The sequence below is a fragment of the Platichthys flesus genome, chromosome 8, assembly GCF_949316205.1.
Source record: "Platichthys flesus chromosome 8, fPlaFle2.1, whole genome shotgun sequence".
NCBI lineage: Eukaryota > Metazoa > Chordata > Actinopteri > Pleuronectiformes > Pleuronectidae > Platichthys > Platichthys flesus.
In genome coordinates, this window is record NC_084952.1 from 9,253,312 (window position 1) to 9,280,275 (window position 26,964).

At 45.2% G+C, this 26,964-nt stretch overlaps 2 protein-coding genes across 4 annotated transcripts; one reads left to right on the forward strand and one right to left on the reverse strand.

Moving 5' to 3' along the window:
- The first annotated feature begins 228 nt into the window (after positions 1-228).
- On the forward strand, positions 229-4,165 carry f9a (coagulation factor IXa). The gene is made up of 9 exons (XM_062393770.1): positions 229-277; positions 510-617; positions 790-977; positions 1,058-1,082; positions 1,301-1,414; positions 1,786-1,920; positions 2,365-2,666; positions 2,781-2,904; positions 3,487-4,165. The coding sequence occupies exons 1-9, from the start codon at positions 244-246 to the stop codon at positions 4,074-4,076; spliced, it is 1,620 nt and encodes a 539-aa protein (XP_062249754.1). The 5' UTR covers positions 229-243; the 3' UTR covers positions 4,077-4,165.
- Positions 4,166-5,623: 1,458 nt separating this feature from the next.
- On the reverse strand, positions 5,624-26,835 carry mcf2a (MCF.2 cell line derived transforming sequence a). Of its 3 annotated transcripts, none has more exons than XM_062394413.1 (30): positions 26,390-26,835; positions 21,425-21,493; positions 21,213-21,327; positions 20,712-20,802; positions 18,155-18,274; positions 17,304-17,420; positions 16,908-17,057; positions 16,695-16,810; positions 16,388-16,517; positions 15,824-15,943; positions 15,530-15,721; positions 15,236-15,427; positions 14,625-14,796; positions 13,201-13,277; positions 12,961-13,046; positions 12,757-12,823; positions 12,447-12,562; positions 11,740-11,809; positions 11,559-11,651; positions 11,070-11,162; positions 10,577-10,702; positions 10,255-10,476; positions 9,641-9,733; positions 9,314-9,392; positions 8,997-9,060; positions 7,596-7,696; positions 7,137-7,249; positions 6,738-6,850; positions 6,544-6,647; positions 5,624-6,446 (listed from the first exon to the last, which is right to left on the reverse strand). In XM_062394413.1, exons 1-30 carry the CDS (start codon positions 26,502-26,504, stop codon positions 6,409-6,411), a joined length of 3,354 nt encoding a protein of 1,117 aa, XP_062250397.1. In that variant the 5' UTR covers positions 26,505-26,835; the 3' UTR covers positions 5,624-6,408. The 3 variants fall into 3 exon arrangements, 2 of the variants coding, with proteins under 2 accessions (XP_062250397.1, XP_062250396.1); XM_062394412.1 differs by having other exon boundaries at positions 5,624-6,449; XR_009921780.1 differs by lacking the exons at positions 5,624-6,446; positions 6,544-6,647 and having other exon boundaries at positions 6,833-6,850; positions 7,569-7,696.
- Between the last annotated feature and the right edge of the window lie 129 nt (positions 26,836-26,964).

Here is a 26,964-nt window from a genome sequence, read left to right on the forward strand (position 1 = left end):
GGTCTGAAAATGATGTCTTGCAATGTTAAAAAGCGCAAACACTTTTCTTTGTTTACTTTCTGGATCCACCCTTTAGTCCAGATCTGTTGTTTTTGTGTAATCCTGCTGACAAACAAACAAACAACTGGACATGGGTGAATCATAACCTCCTCTAGTGTTGCGGTAAAAAAAGCCTCTGGAGCAGAACACTGGGCAGTTTGGATAACATAAGATATTGATAATCTCTGCTGAGTCTAATGACTCATGTGTGAAAACCCAACTCTGACCAGAGGTGAAGGTCAGGACGCCAGTTGTTTTAATGATGTTTCGAAACTTTCTTTCTGGGAACATGAAGTCTAGATATTTCCCTCAGTTTGGTTTTACTCTTCTCATATTGTGTAAAATTTGTAAAATACAAATAAACATTGTATCTCTCTTTTCTCATTGATGTTGACAAGGTGAGGTTTGCCAGATTTATTTTTTTCTTCCTGAATAAACACAACTAATTGTGAGTGTGCGTGTGCAAACAGAGTTTTGTACTTTGGAGTGTGTGTCTGTGGAGACATCGCTGCAGTTTGGAATGGAGCTGCTGTCTGTGCTGTTTTGGTCTCTGCTGGGCGTCCAGCTGGGCTCTGGAGGTATTATACGTTTATTTATGATGCTCACAAATCATTTCTCTTGTGCTTCCGGGTTATGTTAGGAGTGCAGTCTCTCCTGGGGAGTGCTGTTTGTCACATATTCATCGTATTGATTCATAAAGAGTATCTATTTGTATTCCTCATTGATCTGGGTCTCTTTCACCGGCTCCAGCCCCGGCTCCGGCCTCGGGCCCCGTGTTTCTCTCAGGGCAGGCAGCCGACAGCGTTCTGCGGCGGCACAAGCGCTACAACACGGGCGTGTTTGAGGAGCTGCTGGAAGGTAACCTGGAGAGAGAGTGTATCGAGGAGAAGTGTGACTTGGAGGAGGCCAGGGAGTTCTTTGAGAATGATCAGAAGACGGTGGGTGTTCATTCACTCTGTTATTGTTTTAGTCTTCGATATTTTGACCTATTTCTCAGAGGCTTTACTTTGTATTTCAGATGGAATTCTGGTCAGGATATATAGGTAAGACTGTGTTTAAATAATTTGTTCTGTCTGATCAATATAAATAATCAAAACTTCATACTCCTCCTGAAATACACACCTTTAATTTCCAGCATATGCTTTTATCTAAAGACGTTTCTCTTTCTGCTATTTAAAAAAATATTCCGTGAAAACCGCTTCATGCTAAATGACGTCTGCAGATGACTGAGTGCTGACGTGTTGTGTCTGGACGTCCACAGATGGAAATCAGTGTATCTCAAGTCCATGTCTGAACAAGGGCTCGTGCAAAGACCTTCTGGGCTCCTTCACCTGCACGTGTGAGGAGGCCTTCACCGGCAGGAGATGTGAGATCGGTAAGTCGTGAATCCTGTGGCTGGATTTGAAAATGTGATCAAAAGAAATTAGATATTTCTGCTACATGATACAAATTTGTTTGGGATATGAGATCAGATCTGATCCGATGTCAGTCTCAAAGGATAAACAGCCTGATGCTCTTTCTAAATTAAATTAAGGCCTCGCATCAAGCTTCAGTTTGGTTTTAGGTTCCCAATTTAGATTTGTCTATTTTGGAGATTCTATAAACAGCAGCTCAAGTGCCCTCCCTGACACAACAACACAACAACAACACGAGTTAGCATCCTATGTGGTGACAACACGTCATAGTACAGGTACATTTAGAATAAGGAGATGCCTTTTCATCATTTCTGTATGATTTTCTTCACAGCTCTTCTGAAAAGATGTGACGTGAACAACGGAGACTGTCTGCATTTCTGTGAGGCGATGGGAACCTTTGGAGCTAAATGTTCCTGTGCCACAGGATACAGGCTGATGGAGGACGGAGTCAACTGTGAACCACAAGGTGTTGGACAAGGCCCGGATGTCCGCCTGACTTTTTCATCTAGATTTATGGATCCGGGCTTTATCCGGATCTTTGCCAGAATTGAATGGGTTCTATCTTGGCGAACGTCTCATCCTTCCACCGAGTTCCGAAGAAGTCTGTTCTTTAGTTTTGTCGTAATCCGGTGGATAATCAAACAAACTGGATTGGCCGTCAGTACAGTTTAATATGCCTGAATCAATCATTCTCTGAGAAATCTGTGAAAAGTTTGAATAATAACAGCTCAGACCTTTACCGCATCCTTCTGCCAAGTTTTATGGAAATATGTTCAATCGTTTTTTTGTTGACAAACAACGGGCGTGGGGGGGAAATAACCTCCCCGGGGAAGGTGATTAATTCTGTGCTTGACATTAACTGACTCTTAATTCAACAATGTGACTCCCAGTTCTCTCTTCTCATCACCAGCTGAATTCCCGTGTGGCAGAACGGCTCATCCGCCAGTGACCTCAGTATCCAAGAGGTCTCTGCCCGGCCCAGAGAAAAGCACGTCCCTGAGCCACAACGTCACCACCACGTCCCCTCCCTCCTCTCCAGCCAGCACCACAGAGTCTCCTCCAGACACAACTGATTCAGCAAAATATCAAGGCAGAAAGAGGCTTCCTCTGTGGGTGTACCTGGAGGACGAGGGCCCCACTGAGAAGCAACCTCGTGCTTTTAAACGCATTGTAGGTGGCCAGATGGTCACTCCCGGAGAGATCCCGTGGCAGGTATCGTACGGGAGGATTTATACCTGCTAGGCTTTGTTTTGAAAAGAATCAGCAGCTGTTATGTGTCCTGATCTCTACACACAGCTCTTCTGTTGCTGTTCTTCTTGGATTCAGGTGGCCTTGGTGTTCCATTCCAGTGGGGAGCTATTCTGTGGAGGCTCCATCCTCGGTGAGAGTTGGGTTGTGACTGCTGCTCACTGCCTGGCGGAGAGGAGGGGCCCCTTCTTTGTCAGAGTTGGTAAGAGTGAACTCACGTCACCTCTGCTGAAGTAATGATGAAGAAGCTCTTTGTAAAGTAGACTTTAAATGATCGGTCACTTTATTTTAGATGAGATAAGAGAGATTAGGCTAAAATAACTCAGAAATTATAACTTCTGTGTTGTGAGGATTTGCTGTTATAATAATATTTTATTATAACAGCAAATCCTCTGTTTTTCATTTACTGACTCATCCAGACAAGTACTGACAAAGTCAAATATGAACCTCAGTGGAACACACACCTCCACCAAGGCTGGATGGTTCCCTTCCCTTCAATTCAATCAAACTGGACCAAATTTCATTCACTCATAAATATGTGTCCCTGTTTTATTTCATCAAGATCCATGAATTATTCCCTGAGAAATCAAGGGAAATGTTGAAAATTTCCAATTAGAGGTTCAAATGAATCCTTGATGAAAAAGTTTTTGTGTCAAAGTCCATTAAATGATTTTTAAATTTGTCTTATTTATTACACGTCTAAGGGGGAAATCTTTCCATCCACTGCATGTGTTACTGTAGAATAAATCTCAGTTATCTGTGTGTCTGACGTGTCTTCCTGCAGGAGAGTACAACGTCTACATCAATGACACCACGGAGCAGGACTATGAAGTGTTGAGTCAGCACACACACCCGCGCTACAACGCCAGCGTGAGCCTGTACAACCACGACATCGCCCTGCTGTACCTCAGGTCCCCCATCACCTTCTCCAAGACAGTGCGGCCCATCTGCATCGGGCCCACGGCTTTCATCGAGGCCCTCGTGAAGAACTCCTCCCCGGCCACAGTCAGCGGCTGGGGCCGGACGCGCTTCCTCGGGAGCACGGCCGACATCCTGCAGAAGGTCGAGGTTCCCTTCGTGGAGAGGACAGAGTGTAAGAGCAGCAGCAGCCACAGGATCACTCCTGTCATGTTCTGTGCAGGATACGACAAGGACGCCAGAGACGCCTGTCAGGGCGACAGCGGCGGCCCTCATGCAAACAGACGCCATGACACATGGTTCCTGACAGGCATCGTGAGCTGGGGGGAGGAATGTGCCAAGGATGGGAAATACGGAGTGTACACCCGGGTGTCACTTTACTACCGCTGGATAAACCACGTCATGGGATTAACTAAACACAGGCAGGCGTTTGATCTGGAAGATCCTGACCTTTAAAAATACTGGTTTACAAAACTGTGTATAAAATGACTTCTTTCTTGCATGATATTGAAGTTGCAATAAATTGCATAACGTTGCTTGAATAATTTTGTGTCCAACTCATGCATTTAAGTTTTAAATAATCACACTACTGACAGATCTACAAAAACAGTGTACACAGCAAAGACTCAACACCCCCATCTGCTGGTGATCAAGAGCTGTACAAGTTGAGTATCTGCAAATTCATGACAAAAACTCAAAAAGAGAAACGTCTGCATAATTTTACTGTCAAAATTGGCTTCCATTAAAACAAGAAGACTTAAATAATAGATGAAATCAGGGCGGATGACAAAGAGCAGCACGCATGATAGAATATTTGAATTATTTCAGTGACTAATGCAAAAACTGTTATTGCAATAAATAGTTTATTTTGGATTATTTCATACAGAAGTGAAGCTGTACAAAAAGAAGCCAGGTGAGAGCAGTCACAGTCTCACAGTACAAACCTGCTCATTGCTCCGTTGCCATGCATTTTCATTTTAAAGCAACATTCAGCAACATGTTGAGGCTACTTGGCTCATCGGGATACATCATATTTCAATATTTCAAGCAGGTTTCTCTTTTGTTTTCCAAGCTGGAAAAAGAAATGTGCAAAATCTGCAGCATTTTGGATTGAAGCTAAACACAAAGACATCAAATTCTGTCATATGAGCTAAAAGGCAAAATATAAAAAAAGAGCTAAGGGGCCTGATTTTCGTGCAGTCAAGCAGAGCTACTGTAAATATGTGGAAACGTAATTTCATTCGGGGGGGCTGCAAAGATACTTCACAATATGAAGGAATAACATAACAGCAAAATAAATAAATTAACAACATAGGAAATGTGTAATGCGAAGAGGCCCCTGCTGCTTCGCACACTCATTTCCATATCAAACACAGCATATCAAAGGCAGGCCTACAACTGGGGCCTCGATTTGATGTTGGTAAATTCTTATAAGTCTGCAATCAATATTTAATTAAGCGTTCGACACAGAGGGTATTTTTCATGTTGGCCGCATGATCCCTTTTAATGCGGAACTAGAGATTAACCGAGCTGTAACGGTGCTGAGGAAACAATCCGCCTGCGTGATGGAGGGGCACACGGAGCGTAATCTCTCCCTCTCTCTCTCGTTTCCTCCTAAACTGACACCGCTCTGCCCGGCTCCAGGCCCTGACTGACAGCCGAGCTGCCAGAAGGCCCAGAGGAGAGCCACGCCGCTTGCTGCTCTGCGGCACACGCCTCACGTTTGTTTACGGCACACACCGAGGAATACTTTGCCATCACTCTCCATCGCGTCCGCCCGTGTCTTACATCACGATCACTGACATGTCGGCTGCTGCCTGCGAGCGGGGGGGGATGTCTCCCCTGCCTCCCTAACACGTCATTCAAGGGTAAACAAAGGAAGTAACAGCAGGAATAAGGGGGAATACACGGCACCAGAGGTAAAGCAGCGAGCAAACAAGACATCCAGGAGACAATAGGTGGCTTTTTTTGTCTCTTTTGTCCTTCCACATGATCAAAGTGCCTGTTTGGTGAGGTCAGGTTAAAGCATGAGGAGCATTTGACTCTGCAAACAGTACAAGAGACTCCAAAAGAGCAGGGAATAAAAAAGGCAATATGGCATGGCACATTTTGGCGTTTCAACCTCACAGTCTGCCTCATGGAATGAAATGTCAGAAATCGACGGTGACGAAGTTCAATGGAAAAAAACTAACCACGCAAAAAGATGAAACACCCACGTATATATATAACAAATGTTAAAAATGATATTGTACATATACAAAAGCCTTTAATAAATGTTTCAGGCAAATCCTTTGTGCGGCTCCATCGCGCTCACACTGAGACAACAGTGACACACACACACAGAGGCTGGAACCTCAAGTTTTTAGCTGGAATGGAAACGGGTTGAAAAATGATTCCGGGACCCAGTCCTGCAGCAGCATTGTCATTTCCTCAATGTGTGTGTGTGTGTGTGTGTTTGTGTTGCAGATTGAGCGCCAGAGGAAGAGGAAACTCCTCATCACTCAGAAAAGAGGAAGACCAATCAGGATCCTGGCATCGAGATTTGATTGTCCAAGAGGGCGAAGTAGTTCCTGTGCTGTCCCAATCCGCCAGGAGACTGTCCATCAGGTCTCTACATTCCCACGTGTTTGTCTGTTCAATGACCGAACTGTGCTGAGGAGAGCAGCCGGCTCCAGGGAGGGAGGAGCTGATAGTGCAGCAGTTAGGGTTCAGGTGCGGCTCCGTCCGGTCCTTCTGTCTGCTCATCGTCCGCAGGCCACTTTGAGATTCACATTCTGTGCTTGCTTCTCTACGGGGAGCTGAGCTTTCGCACTTTCAGGTTCCCGCCTTCTACAAGAAAACACAAGATTTTTTTAAAATAGAAGTCAGGAAATGAAACAGCTCATGGTTATCGCGATTTTGATAATCCAGGTGTTTTCTTTACCTCCGAGTCTGGAGGAGCGTCCTCGGCTACTGTCTCCTACAATCAGCTGCAGGCTGGTGGCAGCTATGAAGCCCTCCTGTCGACGACTCAGATTTTTCACCAGCCTGAATAGTGAGGGGAAAAAAGAGAGAGAGTATGAATCAGTTGAAAACACTTTGAATGTGTCGTCCAGGTTTAAGAAGCTGTCAACTCACCAGCGTCCCTTGTTGTTCTCAGAGTGCAGTTGGATCACGTCCCCACATTTGATGGTGACGCTGTCTGGTCCGTTCTGAGGACAGTCGGCCAAAGCCTTGTATCTGCCGGGAGACTAACACACACAGAAACTGTCAGGCACAAAGTCAGGGAGGAAATGATCTAGCCCTGATTTTGACGCCCACTTTGACCTGGTTTCCGAACACTGTTTATCCGTGGCAGAAGACATGATCGGCTCTGTCCGCAGAGTGAAGGCTCCCTGACTGTTTATTCAAAATTTATGAACATTGTAAGTTTCTTGTGTCCAAATCGCACTAAATTCAACATTGCACCTCTCGGGCCACCAACAAAACATGTGCGTGAAGTCAATGAGATGATCGGTTTGTGAGATCCAGTCTCACCAGTGGCACCAGAACCTCCTCGCCCGAGTCAAACGGGCGGAAAGCGTCCCGACCTCCAGGCCACTCCTCCAGACCCTCGCAGTTGTCTCCCGAGTGATGAGCTCCGGGCCAACCTGACACACACACACACACACACACACACACACACACACACACACACACACACACACACACACACACACACACACACACACACACACACACACACACACACACACACACACACACACACACACACACACACACACACACACACACACACACACACACACACCCTCCGTCACTTGCTGTCAAAACAATATGAATGTAGAATAAAAAGCTAAACTCAGGAGCTTGTTCCCCCAAATTCCTCCGTGGGTGTGGTTCTTCAGGTCAAAGTCTACCTGAACTGCTGGGGGGGGGGGGGGGGTTACTGAGTATCTACTTGATTACATTGTGTATGTCAGTAGTTGCTCTCACTCCTGCGGTTGTGCTGGTGTTTAGGGGAGTGAGGCTGGGGGTCCGGACTGCTCCTCCCCGACTCCGTGTCCTCCGAGCTCACCGACGCCCTCTGCTGCTTGCTGGGAGGACAACACAGGACAAATGAATTATCACCAAATACTACAAGTCAGCAGACGCACTCAGGATAGAGGTTATCCTCAGTCACACAATCTGGGGACAACTCTCGCTCTCTGGATCTGATCCACATCTACAAGAGGACGATTCAGTGAAGCTGGTCCCAGATCAGTGCCGAAGAACAACTCTGTCCTGTTGTTTCCCTCACAGCCGAGACCATTCAGGCACCAGCCAGACAGCAGGTCAGAGCACAGAGCAGCACGAGCAAGCTTCTCTGCAACAGGTGGAAACAAGGACTCAGGCTGTTTGCATGTGTCAAACACAAGGGAAGATCTGGTCTCGATTTATCGAGATCAAACTATAGAGATCTGGTTCTTTCATAATTAAAATACTGAGAAATAATGTTTCTTGAAGCAAATTCCTCTGACGTTGATTAGATCTCAAGAAACGAGCCCCATCGTGAGAAGCAGCTGTCATGAGGAAATCAGGAAAATTCATGAAATGAAGCCAAAACTCTTTTCTTGTCGTTCTCCCTTTGCATATCATGCACAATAGCAAATCTGAGATGCAGAGCAGAGAGTGTCTGTGTTTGATACGGTGTTAGAAAAACCATGGCAGAGGTGCCGAGACACTCTCATCGTGAAGAGGGAGTGACGGGTCAGTTATGAACCACAATGAGGTTACACAGGCAGGTTGCAGGTGACAAATCATTATGCAAACACAGTAGCTCTGGGTTGGTGGTCCCCAAGCTGGGCCAGATGGGTCATGCCAGGGCGAGGCGAGCTAGGCAGGGTTTACCACTGAGCGTTAGGGCGGGTCAGTGGCGCTGGGGGCGGTGGCGGGGGCGTGGCCGGGGCCGTTGCCGGGGGCTCCGGGGACGGGGGCTCCGGGAGCGAAGGCAGAGAAACACGTCGGCCGACAGCGAGACAAAGTCCAGCCCCGGCAGACAGCCCCTGGGGACCCGTCTGGACGGTCGCATGCCCCTGCAGGGGGGGGGACGGCAGGAATGGGGATAGGCAACCAGACAGCTGTGGACAGAGAGGGGCCTGCCCCACGTTCTCACACACCGCCACACCCACACAAAGCCTTCTACCACAGCAACGTGACACGATGCTTTCACTGTCACTTCAAACTTAGATCTAGATTGTGGTGCTGTGGCTGCAAGTGTTTGTGTGTGTGTGTGTTTGTGTGTGTGTGTGTGTGTGTGTGTGTGTTTTCTCTGCCTCTTTTGTTTGTATGTTTGTGCAACTGTAGCCTAAAGTCATGCAATTAGCTCCCTACTGTAAAGTGTGTGTGAAAACTGACCTCTCAGAGAGCGGGGGGGACAGCGGCATGTGCTCTGCCATTTGGCCTTGTTGATACGCTTCATCTGGGAGGAGAAACGAGGAAAAGTGAGGTTATGAAGATGGATTATTAATATTCGTTCTTTCCTGTACAACATTCTCGTGATTCTAATTATAATATCACTTTTAAGTGTGTATGTTTATTATTATCTCTAAAGAACTGGTGAAGAAAATCTGAGCACAGAGGTCCACTGGCGAGCTCCAGAGCTTTTGACCACATCTCATGTTGAAAGGCAGTAAAGTAAGTGAAGCTTTGTGTTTGGACTCTTTCTCACAGACCTCTGAGCAGCTTCTGTTGGTTGGTCAGGATTCTACGCAGCTCGTTGAGCCAGGCCATCTTCACTTCCACTGTGGGAGCCTGAGAAACAACAGTGACACGGCAACAGGACAAATCAGACCAAGACTTTTTATATAACTTTTCTTTTTCCAAAAATCACATTTCCGATGATGGAACATTCTTTCTGTGTGGAAGACATTTGCTTTTCTGCTTAATAACTTGGCAAAAGATCAATTAATGATCAGAATTGTCTTTCCGGTGGTTGAAAAGTTAAGATGATCAACTACTCGGGTTGAATTATCAGTCAGGCATTCATTGACTTTCCTTACCTGAACCACATACACTTCCTCCCTGCCACTGTACCAGATCTCAAACTTTTTCACATCTCCTTTGACGTTCTCTGTGATCCCCACAGCTGTCATCTGCCAAGAGACGCACACGGTTTACACACACACACACACACACATGCAGGATTAGGGCAGGCAGCACAAACAGCAGCTCATACATCAGACTTACATCATGTAACACATCTGTCAGAACACAAACACTCAGGCTCACAGACACACCTCCGCTGTGTGACGGCTTCCTCCCACATCCTCAATAATAAATCAAGAGCAGCAGCTGTTGCTGACACCGGCATTAACCACTGGTAGATCGTTCACTTTCTTGATGTTGTGGAATGTTGTGCCACTTAACATTTTTCTACATGCATACATTTACACTTTGGGCCTTCTGACAAGCAGATAAACAGCAGGAAGTAATCGATTTTGTTTTTAGACTTGTGATTAGTTATATTATTATATATATATATATATAAAATCACAGGATGTCATATTTTCACATTAGAGACACCAGTGGTCACTCAGATCATGTGTTTTATTCTTCGTGGCACATGTATGTTAACCAGGAGACACAAACCACTTCCTGTGAGCTGCGGACCGACCTTGAGACAGTGCTTGAAGCTGTAGGACGGCGTCTTGTCGCAGCCGTCCCCGTGCTCCTCCCTCCGCTTGCAGAACAGCAGAGCCCTCTCGTACAGGAACAGGTGTCGCTGCATCGGTTTGAAGCGAGCCAGCTCCTTCATGCGCGTGGGACCTCTCTTATGGCTGATCCACACGCTGAAGGAGCCCTGCATCAGCACCCGGCCCAGCTCACACATGTCACCCTGCGTACGACGGAAGGAGACATGTATGTGTAAAGTGTTTTTACATATGTGTTATAGCACATTTATCACAGGTTTAATATTGAATAGAAATGTTGTCCACCTCATATCCTGTGATGGCTATCTGATGCATGGAGTCATTGACTGATTTGAGCAGGTCCAGCATGGCTGTTAGCGCCCCCTGCAGTTCAGAAGTCCCCTCACAGTCCGGACTGTATTTTAGCAGTTCCTGAGAGCATACACACACACGTACACACACACAGACACACACACACACACACACACAAACACACACACACACACATACACACACACACACACACACACACACACACACACAAACATACACATGATAAACAGCCATGTATGAAAATCCACACACAAGCACACATGCGCCCTCTAGGGGTATGAACTAATAATGAAGCTCTCTGGTGAACTATTTAATTGTACAGAGAATAATAAATAATAAATGACTCACATCAAAGCATTGTCAGCCACAATCTGTTGAATAATTTGAACTATATATTTAAGGTCAAGTTTGAAACAACCTCCACAATAAAAGCGTCAGCTCTGTGTGAGTTTAGACTGCCTCTCACCTTGAGCAGCAGCTGGTATTTGGTGAGACGTTGCACCGGCTTCAGAAGGTACGAGTCCAGGCCCAGTTTGTGCTCCAGCTTCTTCTGACATTCCTTCAGAGGAAAAACAAATCAAATTAAAATTATTTTTCTTTAACTTTGCCAGATACGTTTTTTTTTTTACATTTCACCTATTTCCTTAGGAAAAATTCTGAGATTTAGAAAAACAAATTTGTCATAATCAGGGGAGTGATACCTATGAATGTATGTGAGTCGATGCAGATTGATTTATTGTGATGGGACTGTTTGGCCTTTGCTGAGGTATACGATCGCCATTTTGGTTGTTATCTGTAATTTGAAATGCTGTTTGTTCCGACTCAGTTCAAAACTGTTGAAGTACAAACACATTTTAAAATATTTATAGTACTTGAACATATACTGTATATATTTGACAACTAACAAATCGAAATAAAAAATGTAAACGCTGCTGGAAATCCTGGTGAAACTGACCTGAAAGAAGGCACAGTCGGAGAACTGTCTCCACAGCGCATCCGAGCGCAGCTTATTCTGACAGTAGCACTCGTACATCTCAAAACTCTCTTTCTGGAGGAGACAGAGAAGATTCACAGTTCGTTACCGATAAATAGGAATCAACCGTATGATTCAAATAACGATCGATTTCTTGTCTCACCCGCTTCAGAAAACAAGCTCCCACGCCTTCAGGAGCCTCCAGGCATCCTTCCAGGTCCTGAAGGAAGACCCTGGATTCACAGAAAGGTCAAAAGCCGAACATCAACGTCATTGTATCGTGGTGTGTACAGTATGTTGAAGTACATGTTGTCTAATGTAAGTAGAGTAATGACAGAAGTCGTGGAGACGACACAACAAATCTGGAGATTATGATTAAATGAATGAATCACTCATTTCTCACATTGTACTATTACTTTTACTGTTTTTATCTTTTTATTTTTGTCATTTATTTAACTAAGTGCTAGTTTTTTTTTAAAGCTTTTATTTCTGTCATCTTACGTTGCTTTTACAATTTGTCATGATGCTTTTTGGTCTTAATTATATTTTCTTATCTCATCTCATCTTATGCACTTTGAATTTCTTTCCAAACAAACTTCTCTTGCCTAAAGATATGTGGAGAGCGTTTAGGGCTAAGTGCTGATGCTAACTTTATTATTCCTATTCAAGCACAACATCAGCTTTGAGTCTTAATTTGGAATGATTCTGTTAATTTACACTTTTCCTCTCACACACACATCATCAACAACAGTCGTGACATAGATAAAAACTCTGTGTGCCTGACGATCGATGTGTGATATCATACATGCTCATCTTCAGTGTGTTCAAATAGATTCACAGTGCGTTTGATGCGTGTCGTTAATCACTTGCCTGCTGTGAAAGTTGTAGATCTCTGGCATGTTTCCAAACAGGACGTCTCTCTTGCTGCGCAGGATCGGAGGCAGAAGGGCTGACAGAACTGGGTTCTCCATCTGAGCCCTGTAACCCTACATTATTTAATCACAGCAACACATTAAAGGAAGTGTAATGTTTACGTATATAGAGAAAAATATGGATCATCGGGAATAATTTAGCATTAAAACATCATTGGAGACCATACAGAGCCCAGGCACATGGGAGGGTTTACAATATTTATAGTTGTGTGACATGCTTTTAAAGAAAAGAAAGCGTGTTTTCTCACCAGCAGCACTGAGAGCAGCTCTTCAGCGTAGATCCTCTCAGTCTCGATGAGCTCCCTCATCACATGTCTGTGTCACAAACACACAGGAGAGGGCAGAGAGAGAAGCCAGAGGGCATCGTTAGCTCTGAACAAAGAGAATCACAGAGTCAACAACATCAAGAGCAGTGCCGAGGACAAACAGATGGACGGACGGCCGGTCCTCACCGTTTCAGGAGATCCGGGCTGTCCTCTCCCTCCAGGCTGTAGGACACGCAGCCCCGGCTCTCCTGGTAGTCGTGGATCACCTCGATCTGAACCCACCGGTTTGATTCAGAGGTCAAATAAAGAATTACATCGAACAGAGAGGTCGAGAAGAAAAGTAATATTCAATGAAGATATGATAGAGGAAAGAAATACATTCATAAACAATAATTAATATATAGACGTGCTTTGGTTTTCCCTTACTTTTCTGGTGTTGGGGCTCTTCCGTGACGCCCTCTTCCCGGGCAGCGAGAGGTCGAAAGTGAACTTCAAACCATCACCTGTGTGAAGCAGATCACAAGCAGCAGCTCATCAAAGAGGATCACTCACCGTATATATATCTCCACATGCTCTGACGAGGAATGCTGAGGAGGACATATAGTTCATTTGAGCGCCCATATTAAATCAGACGCAATTGTTTTTTTATGACCATGTGCACAGCACGAGCACAAAGGGATTCGCTTGCCCTGCCGATGACCCTTTCTTTTTCATTCTTCAATCATGAAAAAGCATAAATCGCTGATGATGAACAGGTGAGGTAATCAATGGTAATAGGCTGCTTCCTATGAAGGACACCGAGACAGATCTACACAGCAGCGTTTCGCACAAGGCTCATTCTCCTTTTGATCCTATTGCAGCTGAATCCTTACATGATAGTCCAACTGAGTGTTGTGCCACGTTACAGTCATACATGTACTGTATGTGCGTGCACGTTTCACGTGTGTGCAGGTACCAGATCAAATGAGTCAAAGCTAACTGTTTCCTTCACATGGTCTCTTAAATATCTGCTGCACAGAGCATGAAAGAGCCTCAGAGGGCTTCATGATCATTTCCCTCTCATTGTTATGACTCTCATTAGTCTTGATTCCTAACGTGAAGAACAAAGCCTTAAAGACATGAATGAACAAAGAATGAAATCCTGTTTATCCTTTCACACTGACGGGATAGAGACATGTTCGATCACACGACAGATTCAAACAAACTCACCAGATATAACACATACAGTATTAATTGGGTACTAGTGTATACGGCCCAGCTATGTACAACTTCCCATGAGACGCAGAGGGAGATGAAAGGTGCTTTAATGTATATGAACCACATATGGTTCTATAGCAGCCATCCACACTAATAGAGCAGTCACATGTATCCCAGTGGACTGATTATACCATCTACTCTTGTTCCAGCTTGTTTTGTAAAGGTGGCCTGCTAACCCCACAGCCGGTCCAGGAGCACCTTGGGCCTGCTCAGTGGGACCCTGTGATGTGTTAATTCAAGCACTGTGTCTAAAGGAAAGATGCAAGAGGGAGAGGGATCGGTGCCAGGCCCTAAGGGGCTGGGATGAGACCCCATACTGGGCCTGGGAAACAGGGGAGGGTGGGTATAGGGAGCTGGTTCATTTGTGAAAAGTAATGTGCTGGAAACTGTTTCTTACCAAATGCTGCCAAATCCAGAGTAAGATCATTATTGCGTATCAGGTATACATGAGCGAAATGACAAAATCGAGGGTTTGTGTGTGTGTATGTCTGTGTTAGTGTCTGTGTTAGTGTGTGTGTGTGTGTGTGTGTGTGTGTGTGTGTGTGTGTGTGTTTCTATGTGTGTATGTGTGTGTGTGTGTGTGTGTGTTGTACCATGCTTGGGGGAGAAGAGCGGGGACTTGGCGCGTGGTGGGTTTTCAGCCCTGGGGGCCACCAGCTGGACCGGTCGGACGTGTTTATCAGCCAGCTTCCTCAGACAAGCCTGTCGGTTCTGGATCATCTGCTGCACCTCTGCATGCTTCTCAAAGGTTTTACCAATCTCGGCCTAACAGAGAGATCAACGGGGGGGGGAGAGAAAGGATGAATAGGTAGGACACTGAAATGTGACGTAAAATCCAGTTAAATTACAGAGACTGTGGAGCACAAGAACATGGAAACAATGTTTTCAGACATGAACTCCAGAGGACAACCAAACAAGAGGGTCTCGATAACCTCTGAATGAACAACGTGGCTCGGACACGTTTACAACTAAAAAGAAATCTCTGTAGCATTCAGGTGAGGGGCGGAGCAGTCTTTACTGGGGACTGGCAGGAGAAAGTCCAGAGAAAGTCCAGATATTCTCCTCCTCGCACGCGGCTCCTCCAGAGAATCAGGAGATTATCCAAAGTCAGTGCATGTCTGACAGCAGCTGTAATTTACACTTGATGCCTTTAGTTCTATCAACATAAAGGCTTGTGTGTGTGTGTGTGTGGGGGGGGTCTGACCTGCAGAGGAGGTGTGATGACAGACTCATATTCAATGGCCACGATGTCAGGTCCTGAGCTGAGAATGGACGGCGCCCTCTCCAGTAACTTCTCGATGTCCTTCAAAGCAGCCTGAGCCCCCTCCTTTGACTGGAAGTTTTCTACCAGCTGATTGGCCAGAAGGTACGCTCCGTCATCACACCAGGTGTGGGCCTGAGGGTGGAGAGCAGACGTGCAATCACGGTACAGTGAAACGTGAACGCAGGTCCTGAGGGTTGTGTAGAGAGATGTGTGTTAACAGAGATGTGTCAGTACCTGATCCAGACAGAGCAGCAGCTGGTGTGTGTGCAGGAGATGAGAGTGTTTGGTCTTCAGAGCGGCGTTCAGCGTGTCACAGTGGTGACGTAGCTCGTTGCAGCGCTGCATGATCAGAGCCACGGCGAAGTGGTGACCGGCCGAGAGCTGGTGTCCGTGAAGGATGATGATCTGAGCTCGAGACACCACCTCCTGGCAGAGCCGGGGAAGGACGGAGACGGTTTAAATTCAAACATATTTAATACAAGTGACATCATTTACAGACGTTTGCAGCCGGATGGAGAAAACACCGACCTGTGCATTGGACTCCAGCTCGTCCAGCCGTTTGAGAGCCTGTTCCGTCTGAGCCGGAGTGTCGACGGAAACAGAGAGCTCCCTCTCCTCAGCCGTCAGATGCTCCAGACACAACTCCATCTGAACAGGGAGCACACACCATCAGATACACGTTTTCTCATTATGGAAATAAACACGCAGATCATTCCTGTTTGCAACAACCAATTTTGTGCCAGTCTGACCACGATGGTCAGGTCTCTTGTGTGTGTGTGTGTGTGTGTGTGTGTGTGTGTGTGTGTGTGTGTGTGTGTGTGTGTGTGTGTGTGTGTGTGTGACAGGAAGACAGAGAAGCAGCGCTTAGCGATTAATGTGTTGCATGGAGCTCTGCAACCAAATTCATACTCATTGGAAATAGTCAAAACTAATAGTCAAAATTGAGAGCTGCATGTGAACACCAGGTCTGAAGATGGTCATTACAACCCACATTAATATTTTTCTGTGTGTTAAACCAGTAAATGTATTCCATGGTCCTGAAATGCTCCTTTGGGGAGATTAGGGGCAAATATGCAAACATGAAATCCTCACCTCCTGGAAGCTTTGCTCGTATTTGAGCAGCTGCAGGTACTGGTGCAGTTTCAGATGATGCTTCTCAAAGAAGCCGTCGAACGCAGACTCCATGTCTCTGAGCTGAGCCAGAAGCCTACAAAGAACGGGACTTTGCCATGCCATGTGTAAAGTAATCAGTTAAACATTTACACGTCAGCTATGAGAATATAAAGCTAGACAATTGAATTGAAACAAAGAAGCAGCCGCAGCTTTGATAGTTTGCTATTGGTCTTAAAAATTCACTTCTGAAAAAGAAGAAAGAAAAAGGTGATTGAAGGTGTTTTACCTCTGAACGGTCTCCCAGTCCAGCTTCACATCCCACTGAGAGTCGTCCTCCCTCCCAGACGTCTCCAGGCTGGAGAGAAGATGACGACCTTCCTTTGACACTGATCTGATTGCATCCTGTCAAAAAGACAAAGAGACAAATGATATTATAAATGAGCCGTGTTTGAAACAGGGCTTCATAAAACATCCCTGTGGTCACTCTAACGTCTCAAACCTTGAGTTTCCTGTACTTGTCGGTTTGAGACTCCAGAAGATACTCGATGGCCTTCCCCTTGTCGGGCACCTCCGTCTCTGCCAGCTCGGTCCCAAAGCCCTGCAGCATCTGAGCAATGTCTTTGACTGTCACAGCAAAACTCTCAATCGCCTGAAGTGGAAGCAAAAACCAGAGAAGCACCACAGACGTTATTATATGGCAGGTGAGAGGAGGTGAACAAGCTGCTGTTCAATGTCTTTATGATACAGAGCTTTGTGGGTTACCGACAACGAGATGGATCGGTGTCCAAGAACATGTATGTGTCACGTCCACATACGAGTGTCAGATAACAAAAGAAGACAGAAGTACTTTGATGTTTGGTCTCTCTGTGCCTCAGAACAGATCTGTAGTGTTTACCGTTCGTAAAACAATCCAGTCGCTGTGACAATAATCCAAAGTGCCTCCAAACTCTGACGTCAGCTGGTTCTCACTGATGTAGCGCAGCAGGTCTGTCACAGAGCTCAGCATCACCACCTGGAGGTGCAGAGAACATCCAAGAGTTACAAAAAAGCATTCTTACAAGAATTAAAATTAGATTCTACGTCCATAATAACCTGGTGATTAAAAGATGGCCTAATGTACTTTTCTTTTAAAGCAAAGAACAGTTGAGCAAGTTTCTTTAATAAACTGGAGGAGACATGACTACTCATAAAAAGACGTATTAACTCAACTCGGTTTATACAAAGTCGATTGTTTCATTCATCACAGTTGCATATTTTGTAAAAGTGGAAGATATGATTTTCAACTGCAGCTCTTTGGCAATATGTTCTTATTTAAGAACAATGGACAGGATGGTGAATATCCCTTGTATGTTTGTTATGTGAGATGTGAGCAACCCGAGTGGATCATCACCGGATGATCACTCTTAAATGTTACATTAAATAAAATGATCATGTGAATCATGTGTCTCTTAAAAAAATCTGGGAAAAAAAGTCTGAATTTCCCTTTTGATATTAACAACAGAATTACAAAGATCATTACAAATATTGGCTTTTTATCTGATATAAACATAAATGTATATCCTACTACTGAAACAAGAAAAATTGGCAATAAACTATTTTAACAAATTCCCTAGCATTTTATCATTGTTCCAATAGTTTATTCTTGAATCCACATGCGTCCACCACTGAACACTTCACTTGTGCAGATCAGGGCCGTGGTGCAGCTTGTTGTGATGGGGGACATGTTTGGTGACTGAGCTGCCTTACTGGCATTTTGAGCATGAAGTCGTCTTGGCTGAAGCGGAAGCCGATGTCGGTCACGGTGCGGTGGAAGAAGCTGGTGGGTCGGAGCACCAAGACCAGGTGGAGGTTCCCGGGGAAAGACGCCTGCAGGAGGGAGAGGATGCTCACTGTCATATTAATGATGGAGGAGGAGTCAGGATGAAGCAGGAACTTTGGATTTAAGCTCACTGGTTTGCTCCCAACACATATTTTCTGACATCATCACTTTCAAACGGCATCACAACCCAGGAGGATGTGAGAGCACTGAATGGTTTAAGGCCACAATACATTTCTGATCTCCTGTTACTCTATGAACCATCCAGAGCCTTCCAATCGTCTGGAGCAGGTCTGTCCTCTGACCCCAGAGTCTAAACTACACGTGGAGAAGCAGGGTTCCGTTTTTTTTCTCCACATTTAAGGAACAAGCTCCAACAGCAAGTCTGCTTATTTTCTTCTCTTTTTAAATTGTTCTTTTTTGTATTGTCTTGTTTTGCTTTTACAATTGCCGCTCTACACAGAAAAAGAAAAAGGCTCCAGCAAGGTTTCACCCCCCCTCTCTGACATGAGGGACGTGAGCTCTCAGCTCCTCTGTCACTCTGAGGATCAGACTAATGGATCAGAGGTTTAAAACATTCACACGCGTCATATGCTGCCTTTAGTCTTCAGGTGGCTTGAGGTCATGATTGTGCAGAAATTTCTGTTCAGCTTTTGCTTTATAGTAAAGACACAGAGTTTCCACTGCAACAGTAGAGATGTGATTTAACTGCATCTGTTAATGAGTGTAAATATGCTCACAGCAGAAGACAATAAGAATTTTGATAAGTAAAGTAAGAAGGCCTATATTTCATTTGATTTGTTTTAGAACCCTTTGCGTCATACAGGTATAATAAATGCAAAAAGATGCTGTGGAGCAATGTTCAGAACCTGCAGCAGATCAAAATCCATCTTTACTCTGGCCCTGGCACCAACTGTCTATTTGCATGTGACGCAACTACTGACATTCATTCGTCCTGACTCCGCCGCAGAGGTCGATTCGTCAGGATTCTGGGGCGTCCGGATGTTCACACGCATTGAAATACCGCGGGTCTCACGCACGGCGGATTGCATGACTAAGCAGCGGGGCACCGCAGTGCATCAGTCGGGCAGCAGCAGCAGACTCTGCCGCATTCACACTGCGCCCGCCCCCCCAAAAAAACTTCAGCCTAAACTCTTCACCCGGAGGATTCTATCTAACCCATCGGCGGATCGTTACCGGGCTCCTCCGGATCCTCGGCACCCCGCGCCGGTAGAAGCAATCGGCCATGGTGCTGGAAGTCATCGCGGTGAAATGCTCAGCTGCCCGGCTGGATGAGTCGCTGCCTGCGGCTGGAGGGTGTGCAGCTCCCCGGCTGCCGGAGCTCAGCCGCAGCTGCTGCCTCTCACACGGAGGGTGGCAGCGCTCACTGCAATGTATCCCTCCCTCCCGACCTGCCTCCTCTTCCCCCTCCTCCTCATCCTCAGCTCCCCGCGTCACCACTCCGTTTTTGCTTACTCATTCATTTGTAGCGATGAGCAATGAGACGTTCAGGTACATACACAGTGTTTAGGAAACATCACGTGGAGGTTTCCTGTACACCAGGTTGACAATACTCTTGTGCACGTGCTGAAAGTAAAAGATGCACCGATGCCACACAGGGGCAGTGTGGCCTAGTGGTTAGAGTTGTGGTTATTCAACAACAAGGTTGCTGGTTCAAACCCCACTCTCTCCCATCTGCATGCCGAAGTGTCCTTGGCAAGATACTGAACCCCTAAATGGCCCCTCATGAATGTTGAGTGTACTAAGTGACACTTGTAAGTGACATGTAAATGCCAAATGACATGTAATGTAGTGATTGATCTGAGTACTGCTCAGGGTTCAGCACCATGGACAGCAGCTTGTTAATCAAACGTTCAGTACAGTCACAGCTCTCAAGCAGTGATGGTGAATCAGGATCATATATCCTGGACCATGAGGTTGTATCATTATCGTCCATCTAAGATTGTGAATTATGATCGTGGATCGTGACCTTGATGGTGAATCATGGATCATGGGTTATGATCCTGATGGTAGAGAGTCGATTTTAGAGGGTGGATTGTGATAGTGAATCAACAACTAGATTTTTTAGATGTGCAATACGCTTGCTCACACCATAACTGGCAACCCTGCTATCATTATGTCATTACTGCTCCATCCATCTCTGTCAGACTTTTGCTTTTGTGTAAAGACTTTAAACATTGATTTATGTTAGACACCCTCTTTTCTAAGGAATGAATAGAGTTATTTTGTTGATGTGCCCTGTAACACACAACATCTATTGCACTTCTGTCCATCCTGGGAGACAGATCCGTCAATTGAGACTCTCTCAGGTCTCTAAGCTATATTTTCTTTCCTGTGACAAGTGGGCGGGCGAAGTGTTTGAGTCCGGTTTGAGCAGCGATGAATATTTCCCTATTCATGATGTGTAAACTGTCCAGAGGGTTTTTCTATCAAATAAATATCCCCTAGATGAAAAATAAAACTCACTGCTATCCTGGCGAGTGCAGTTTTGATCGAGGCCCATGTGTCCAGTCTTCTGTCTAAAATGATGATAAATTTCACTCCAGGTTGTCTCGTTCTGCAAGAGAAATGAGGCAGTTGTGTGTAAATGTGATGGTAGTCATTGCACCCATTAAGAATGTGGTGATTTAAGGCTGTAAGGCAGGAAAAATGAGCAGGTGGATCGGCAAAATCATACCTATAGCTTTAAATTCATATCATTTCAAAGAGCTTTACGTCTACATACACTTGTTCCTAAAACATAATTTATCACAAAAAGTTGAGGGGAAAAAAAGCTTTGATATGATTTAATATATTTCACTATATTTGTCCTGATCTCTGAGGTGAGGTGTGGACACAGAGGGCGTCAGGAGGATATTTGACCGTCAGCTTGAGCAGCGGAGGCCGGCTGTGCTTAGAATACAGGCGTTTGGTGCACTGCAGAGAGGGGGGGGGGGCTCAGACAGGAATAAATGAAGCAGGACACACCGAGGGATTAGAGTGAGGTATGTAAACACTTTGGCTAAAGCTTCCTCTGGAATGTCACTGAAAGCCGAGTATTCAGGGAGAGTTATGATGACGCTGGAGTCGTCCCCACGACCTCCTGGAAATAGAATAAAAGAAATTACTTTTTTTTTTATAAAACAAGATTATGTGTAGAAAAATAGTTTAAATTAATAACGTAAACAAAAAGGCCTCACCTGACAGGTATGCCACCTGTTTCTCTATGTAGCCTCCCACCTCCTTCATGCTCACAGGGGCAGTGACCTCTGGAAGATGAAAAACACGTTTTAACAGCTATGGTAGACGGAGGTGATGTGCACAGCAGGAGAGTTAATAACCAAACGTTTACAATAAAGGTATCGGTGGGTGTAAAATTATGTATAAAAGGATGCTGGTGTTGGCCTCAAAATTAAGTCATTGGCCTTGTATCAAGACATTTTACATCAACACCTTTAACAAGGACGTCATTTTTTTGCAACTTGTGAGTAGGATAACACAAAAACTATGGTAACTTGGTGAAAAATGGGGCCAAACACTCAGATTCAGACATTGAAAAAAAAAAATTACATTGTGAGAAGGTATTTTTATGAAATTTTCCTCAATTTCTCAGGGATTAATAAATTAATCTTTGGTGCAGCATGCCATTCTAGTTCATTGATTTGGCACTAATGTCATGCTCTTCTTGTCTTTTTGGTTATTTTATTCACATGTATATTTCATCTTTTACTTGATTCTTTCTTGTTTATCGATACCTTTGTTCGATGGTTGCTGCACTTTAACCTTTTTTAACTGATGGTCTAAATGTCGTTTCCAGTGCAGCAACAACAGCGACTCATTTTCCACTGAAGATTTGACATGAAAGTGACAAAATATCATCCATCAACATTTATCCAAAAATAAAAACCACCACAGCTGCAATCTCACAATTGTAAGACCATGACATCATTCCTATTTATCGTCTGTATTGATGATGGTGTCGTGTTAAGTTTACTGGCAGATGTTCCTCATCTCCTGCCTGGTGCCATTAGTGTTTGAGTGTGAGAAGCCAACAAATGTGTAAGTGTCTTATGGAGCCATCAGTGAAGTTCTAGAGAGGCTTACATCCGTCCTCTGCTGAGCCATCCAGCCACATGAGACTGCAGACACATTGACTAATGTATCATCCTGAGACTGTTTACATGTGCTCACATTACATTTACAGTAAATTCAAGGGGCTAGATGGGCATGTTTGTTGATGTAACACCCCGGGGACAACGTCACTTTAATACAATCTCCCAAAAAGAGATGAAGTAATAGTTGACACAGCAGGAACAGAGGTTGTTGAGGCTCAAACGTGTTAAAACCGCATTTAAGTTCAGTGGTTTCATGCAACAGATTAATGGGCCAGTCAATTTGCTCACACTTCATCATTGCCTCGTCCATAATGGATACGACATTAAATATGAATTGCAGCAGAGAGATAGTAAGAAAAAAAATGACAGAAAGCAAAAGAATGAGAGGAAGAGCGGAGGTGGTGTTCTTTTCCATGAGTCGACTGCAGTAATAGTGTCGCTCAGGTTGACAGAATGAGCTCTGCTGGTACCTGCTAAATATTTGATCTGCGTCTGTAACAGAGAGGAGCTGAGCCGAGCCGAGCCGGGCCACTGAGGGACCGATGGCTGCACTGGGCGGTGCGCACACAGGTGGAGGGTAAAGTTACCGTCACACCGGAGGAGTTCTATAACCGTTTGTACCCTGAGCCACCACACGCTCAGGAAGGTGAGACAAGACGTGTTAATGTACATGTTCCATTATACAGTGGGAGAGGTATTTATATGAAACATTGGGTGTTTAGATATAGAGCAGTGCAGCATTCTTCAAGAAGACAGGAAGCCAACCGCAACTTACACGAAAAAGCAAACGCAGGCACAAGCACTGCTGCAGTCCTCTGCTCGATCTTTCATCTTGAAACAGAGATAAATGTCCCCAGTGACGCTCCACACTATAACCAGCAGGTGTGACAACTGCTGAGGGTATAAATGTTCATTGTTGTTGTAATACTGCAGTGTTTCTCCCATTCTGTGCTTCACACTTGTCCCCTGAGTCTTCTCTCCCTTTTCTTTAACTCTTTATTCCTGCATATCTTACTTATCGTGCGGCTATAAAGATCAATTCGCAATATATTTCCATATTTTTCAGGGGAAATTATCTTTTAAAAATGAAACGGGACATCAAATATTATTATGGACTCCATCCCTAACATACATTTTATCAGACAATGTAGAACTAAAAGAAATAAAGGGAATAAGTACAGGACAGAATATGTCAGCTTCTTAACCAGGGCAATTAACGCTGAACTCATTTCTTAATCTCTGTTCTGTACATGTAGAGTCAAAACGGTGGTATATTCATATGAATTCAAAGGTAAATCCTGATTAACGTCTTTGTCACAAACTATTGTGTTCGCCTGCTGACTTTTCCCTGTGACACGCAGGACGTCTTTGCACAGGTGAAAGTCAAACAACCTGTGTTTGCTCTCCCGTTCTTATAGCCACAGAGAAAGGGTCATGTTTGCCAGAGAGGATGGAAACTGAGATTTCGCCGCCAGTCAAACAGACTCAGACTCCGACCAATCCTTTCCATCTACATGAGCTCAAGGTACAGGAGCTTAGCTGTGTTGTCCAAACACTGATTTCATCACAGCTCCTACAAAGAGCTTCAACTCCCCTGAAGGTTTACGTGTTTCATTATTTTTCAACATTGGGACACAGAATTTTTTTTAGACCTTATTTTAATAGAAAAGCCTCATGTCAAAGTCAAATTTCTATTTAGGGGCATCTCAGGGGGGAGTGGGGGGTGCATACATTTGACACCATGACGGTATTATGAGTTTGGGAAAATATGAAAGTCTGCTTTCTGTGTATAATAAAGTGAAATAAATAATATAATATTTTACAGGCATGCCAATTGCCACCTTATCATATAATAACATCCTAGTGAAGGGTGCAGGCTGTCAGCAGTGACAGCAGAGAGCGCACATAGCCCGGATGCTACATTCAGTCTGATTTGGGAGAGACTCAGAAAGCGGACACATGTAATCCCTCGTAGAGCAAGAAATCCGCTCTTACACATACAAACATGTTCACAGTACACACAGGTCCGGCCTCATGCTGCTTTAAGGTCACAGGATATTTTGCTAAACAAAGCTTTCAGTGCTAAGGGGATTAGCTCGGTGGGAGGACGCATCCTGATTGAAAAGGGAAGAAGGAAATTGGAAATTTTCCTAGCTGTAAATGTGGAGACTAGATCTCGGCGGGGAAACCCGGAAGCTACTCAAGGTTTGATTCTGTACACACAGTCCCAGCAATGGACGTAATGTTCAGACCTGTGAACTGTTTGGTCTGATGTTGATATTTGGCGTTTGTCACACTGTAATTCAAATTATGAGGTAGTTTTTGAAGTGACACCTTGTGTTTAGTAAAATTGTAAGAGTAAACAATGTTGAGAAAGCAGAATGCACTGCAAATTAAGAAAACACATGCAAATAGAAAAAACACGTGAAAATTAAGAAAACCATTTCATCAATCTGATGACACGTGCGCTGCTAAATGTTTTAACACATGCAAATACAGAAACTTGCTTCGCAAACAGAGTTATTGGAGTCTGCTACTCATCAGTGGTGATGGAACTTCACAAAGAATTGAACCACAGCCCGGTCCTGAGAGAAGGTAGTCAGTTATTGAAATCATTTAAACTGGCGGTTCAGGTGTAAGAGACAGAAACAGTTGAGCTGTCAATGAAAGAAGTAACATTTTGAGTTGAAGATGAAGTTTCAGAGATTGAAGTGTGTCTCTGTGAATAACTGAAGTGTTAGTTTTGTAAGTAAACACTGACATAAATCTGGAGTGTCTGTGGAAAAGCACTGACAGCTGTGGACACAAGGAGCGGCAGTGAAAGGAGGAAAATTCTGTCTTTACTGCTCAATCAACTGTCATTGATCCGTGATCGTGTATCCTGTGGTTTTCTGTCCCACAATCTCTTGTGTGCTATCCAGAATCATGCTGTATAAATGTAGAAAACAACACAACACATGGTTACACAGACCTCTGACAAATAAGCAGGACAACATCTCGCAGAAGATTTAGACCATGAAGGTAATTTAATACGACGTGGGGACAGATACAGGGAACAAGCGGAGCTATGTAAGTGATAGGAGGTATCATAGCTCGGGGAGTAAACCATGAATCTGTGGCTCCTGGTTCAAACACCAGCTTCACCTCTGTATCCTCTGTAAACAGATAAGGACAAACCCAGAGAGAAACGTTCACATTTCACACTGAGGGAAGAAACCCGGTATTAATAGAAAAGTTAGTGTGGCCCTTTCCTGGCTGTTGGCCCCACATCCGGACGCAGTGATCCCACAGGAGACATTCAGAGGCCGAGGTCCATAAATTAAACAATGACTCGACGCTGTGAAGATCCCAGATTAATCCCATCAGCCTCTGGAGGAAGCTGCTCGGGGCTGTCACTCGCATCAGGAACTGTTTCTGTTCATCATCTTACCTTTGCTCTCCAATTTCTACTGCTGGTTGCCAGACAAGCCCTCAGAGTTGTGACTCTCAAAGGACCAGTGGAAATATATTAACCAATCTCAATTTTCTGTATTAAATTGTGTTGCTATTTTAAGTTAAAAAATGTTGAGGGGTTATTTAGTTCGTAATTCAAGACGTGACACAACAACATTCTCTAAATAGCAGAAGCTGCATCATGTACTTCCTGAACATCCTGTGTTTTCGTCAACAAAGCACGTTCCCCCATCGCAGTCTCGTACTAATCTACAACCAACACATAAAGAGGCAACAAATCATTACTATGGAGAACTCTCTATCCCTCTGCGGTGGCTTAAAATAGCTGACATAATCCCTGCAAAGGCCCACGCAGTTGTAGCAAAGCTGCAGGACCAGGCATCGAACACACGGACAGAGCAGACACAGTGTGCAGCTCTCCGGTTAGTTCATGTAATGGTTCTGTAAATCACACTAAATGGACTTGTGCCCCGGAGCGTGTCTGTCTGCTGCCCCGTGCGGAGAGGAGCAAGGTGAACTGTCGCACGGTGTCAGAGCAGATACAGAGTTACACACCTAAAGCCTGAATGGAAACACGGAGGTATCGAGTGTACTCACGCTGCACAGTGCTCTCGAGCTGGGAGCCAGCCTGCAGGAGGCAGCGGTAGCTCTCCATCTCCTTCTTGGACCTTTTCTCCGGCTCTCTCTCCTCCTGCAGCGAGGCAGGGCCCATTTCCCCCCTCGACCGAATCAGGGCCAAGCAGGGAGAATGGACTCGGCCGTGGGAGGTGTTGACAGTGGCCCAGGCCTCACATGCTCCTCAGAGCCCTACAGTCCCTCCATAGTGTCCGCGTACACAGGCGGAGAGCCGCTGCGGGGAAAGTTAGGTCCTGTTGCCTCCGCAGGTCCCACGATCCAGATGGGCCGGTTCCCCCCGAGGCTGCAGCCGGATCCTCCTCCTGACCTTGAGCTGCACACAGTCTCCTGCAGCTACATCACAAGACCTGGCCACAGGAGCCGAACACAGAGGTTTGCTGTCCCGCTGTGGCCCAGACTGGGTGAAGTGTGCTCCCCCCCCCCCCCCCTCATGCACACCAGGGCCGACAGACTGTCCTGCTCTCAGCTACTCCAAAACAAACAGGCTCCATCTGGACACTGCTGTCTGTCTGTCTCCCTCGCCCCTCCCCTCCCCG

What these genes read in the sequence shown, in the direction of transcription:
- f9a (XM_062393770.1), top strand. Translation starts at nt 244, where the DNA reads ATGTGTGAAAACCCAACTCTGACCAGAGGTGAAG. An exon ending in AACTCTGACCAGAGGTGAAG is followed by an intron (nt 278 to 509) that starts GTCAGGACGCCA and finishes GTGTGCAAACAG; the next exon opens with AGTTTTGTACTTTGGAGTGT. An exon ending in ATTCTGGTCAGGATATATAG is followed by an intron (nt 1,083 to 1,300) that starts GTAAGACTGTGT and finishes GGACGTCCACAG; the next exon opens with ATGGAAATCAGTGTATCTCA.
- mcf2a (XM_062394412.1), bottom strand. Translation starts at nt 26,504, where the DNA reads ATGGGCCCTGCCTCGCTGCAGGAGGAGAGAGAGCCGGAGAAAAGGTCC. An exon ending in ACTTCATGCTCAAAATGCCA is followed by an intron (nt 17,421 to 18,154) that starts GTAAGGCAGCTC and finishes CTGCACCTCCAG; the next exon opens with GTGGTGATGCTGAGCTCTGT. An exon ending in ACACCAGCACAACCGCAGGA is followed by an intron (nt 7,250 to 7,595) that starts GTGAGAGCAACT and finishes TGTGTGTGTCAG; the next exon opens with GTTGGCCCGGAGCTCATCAC.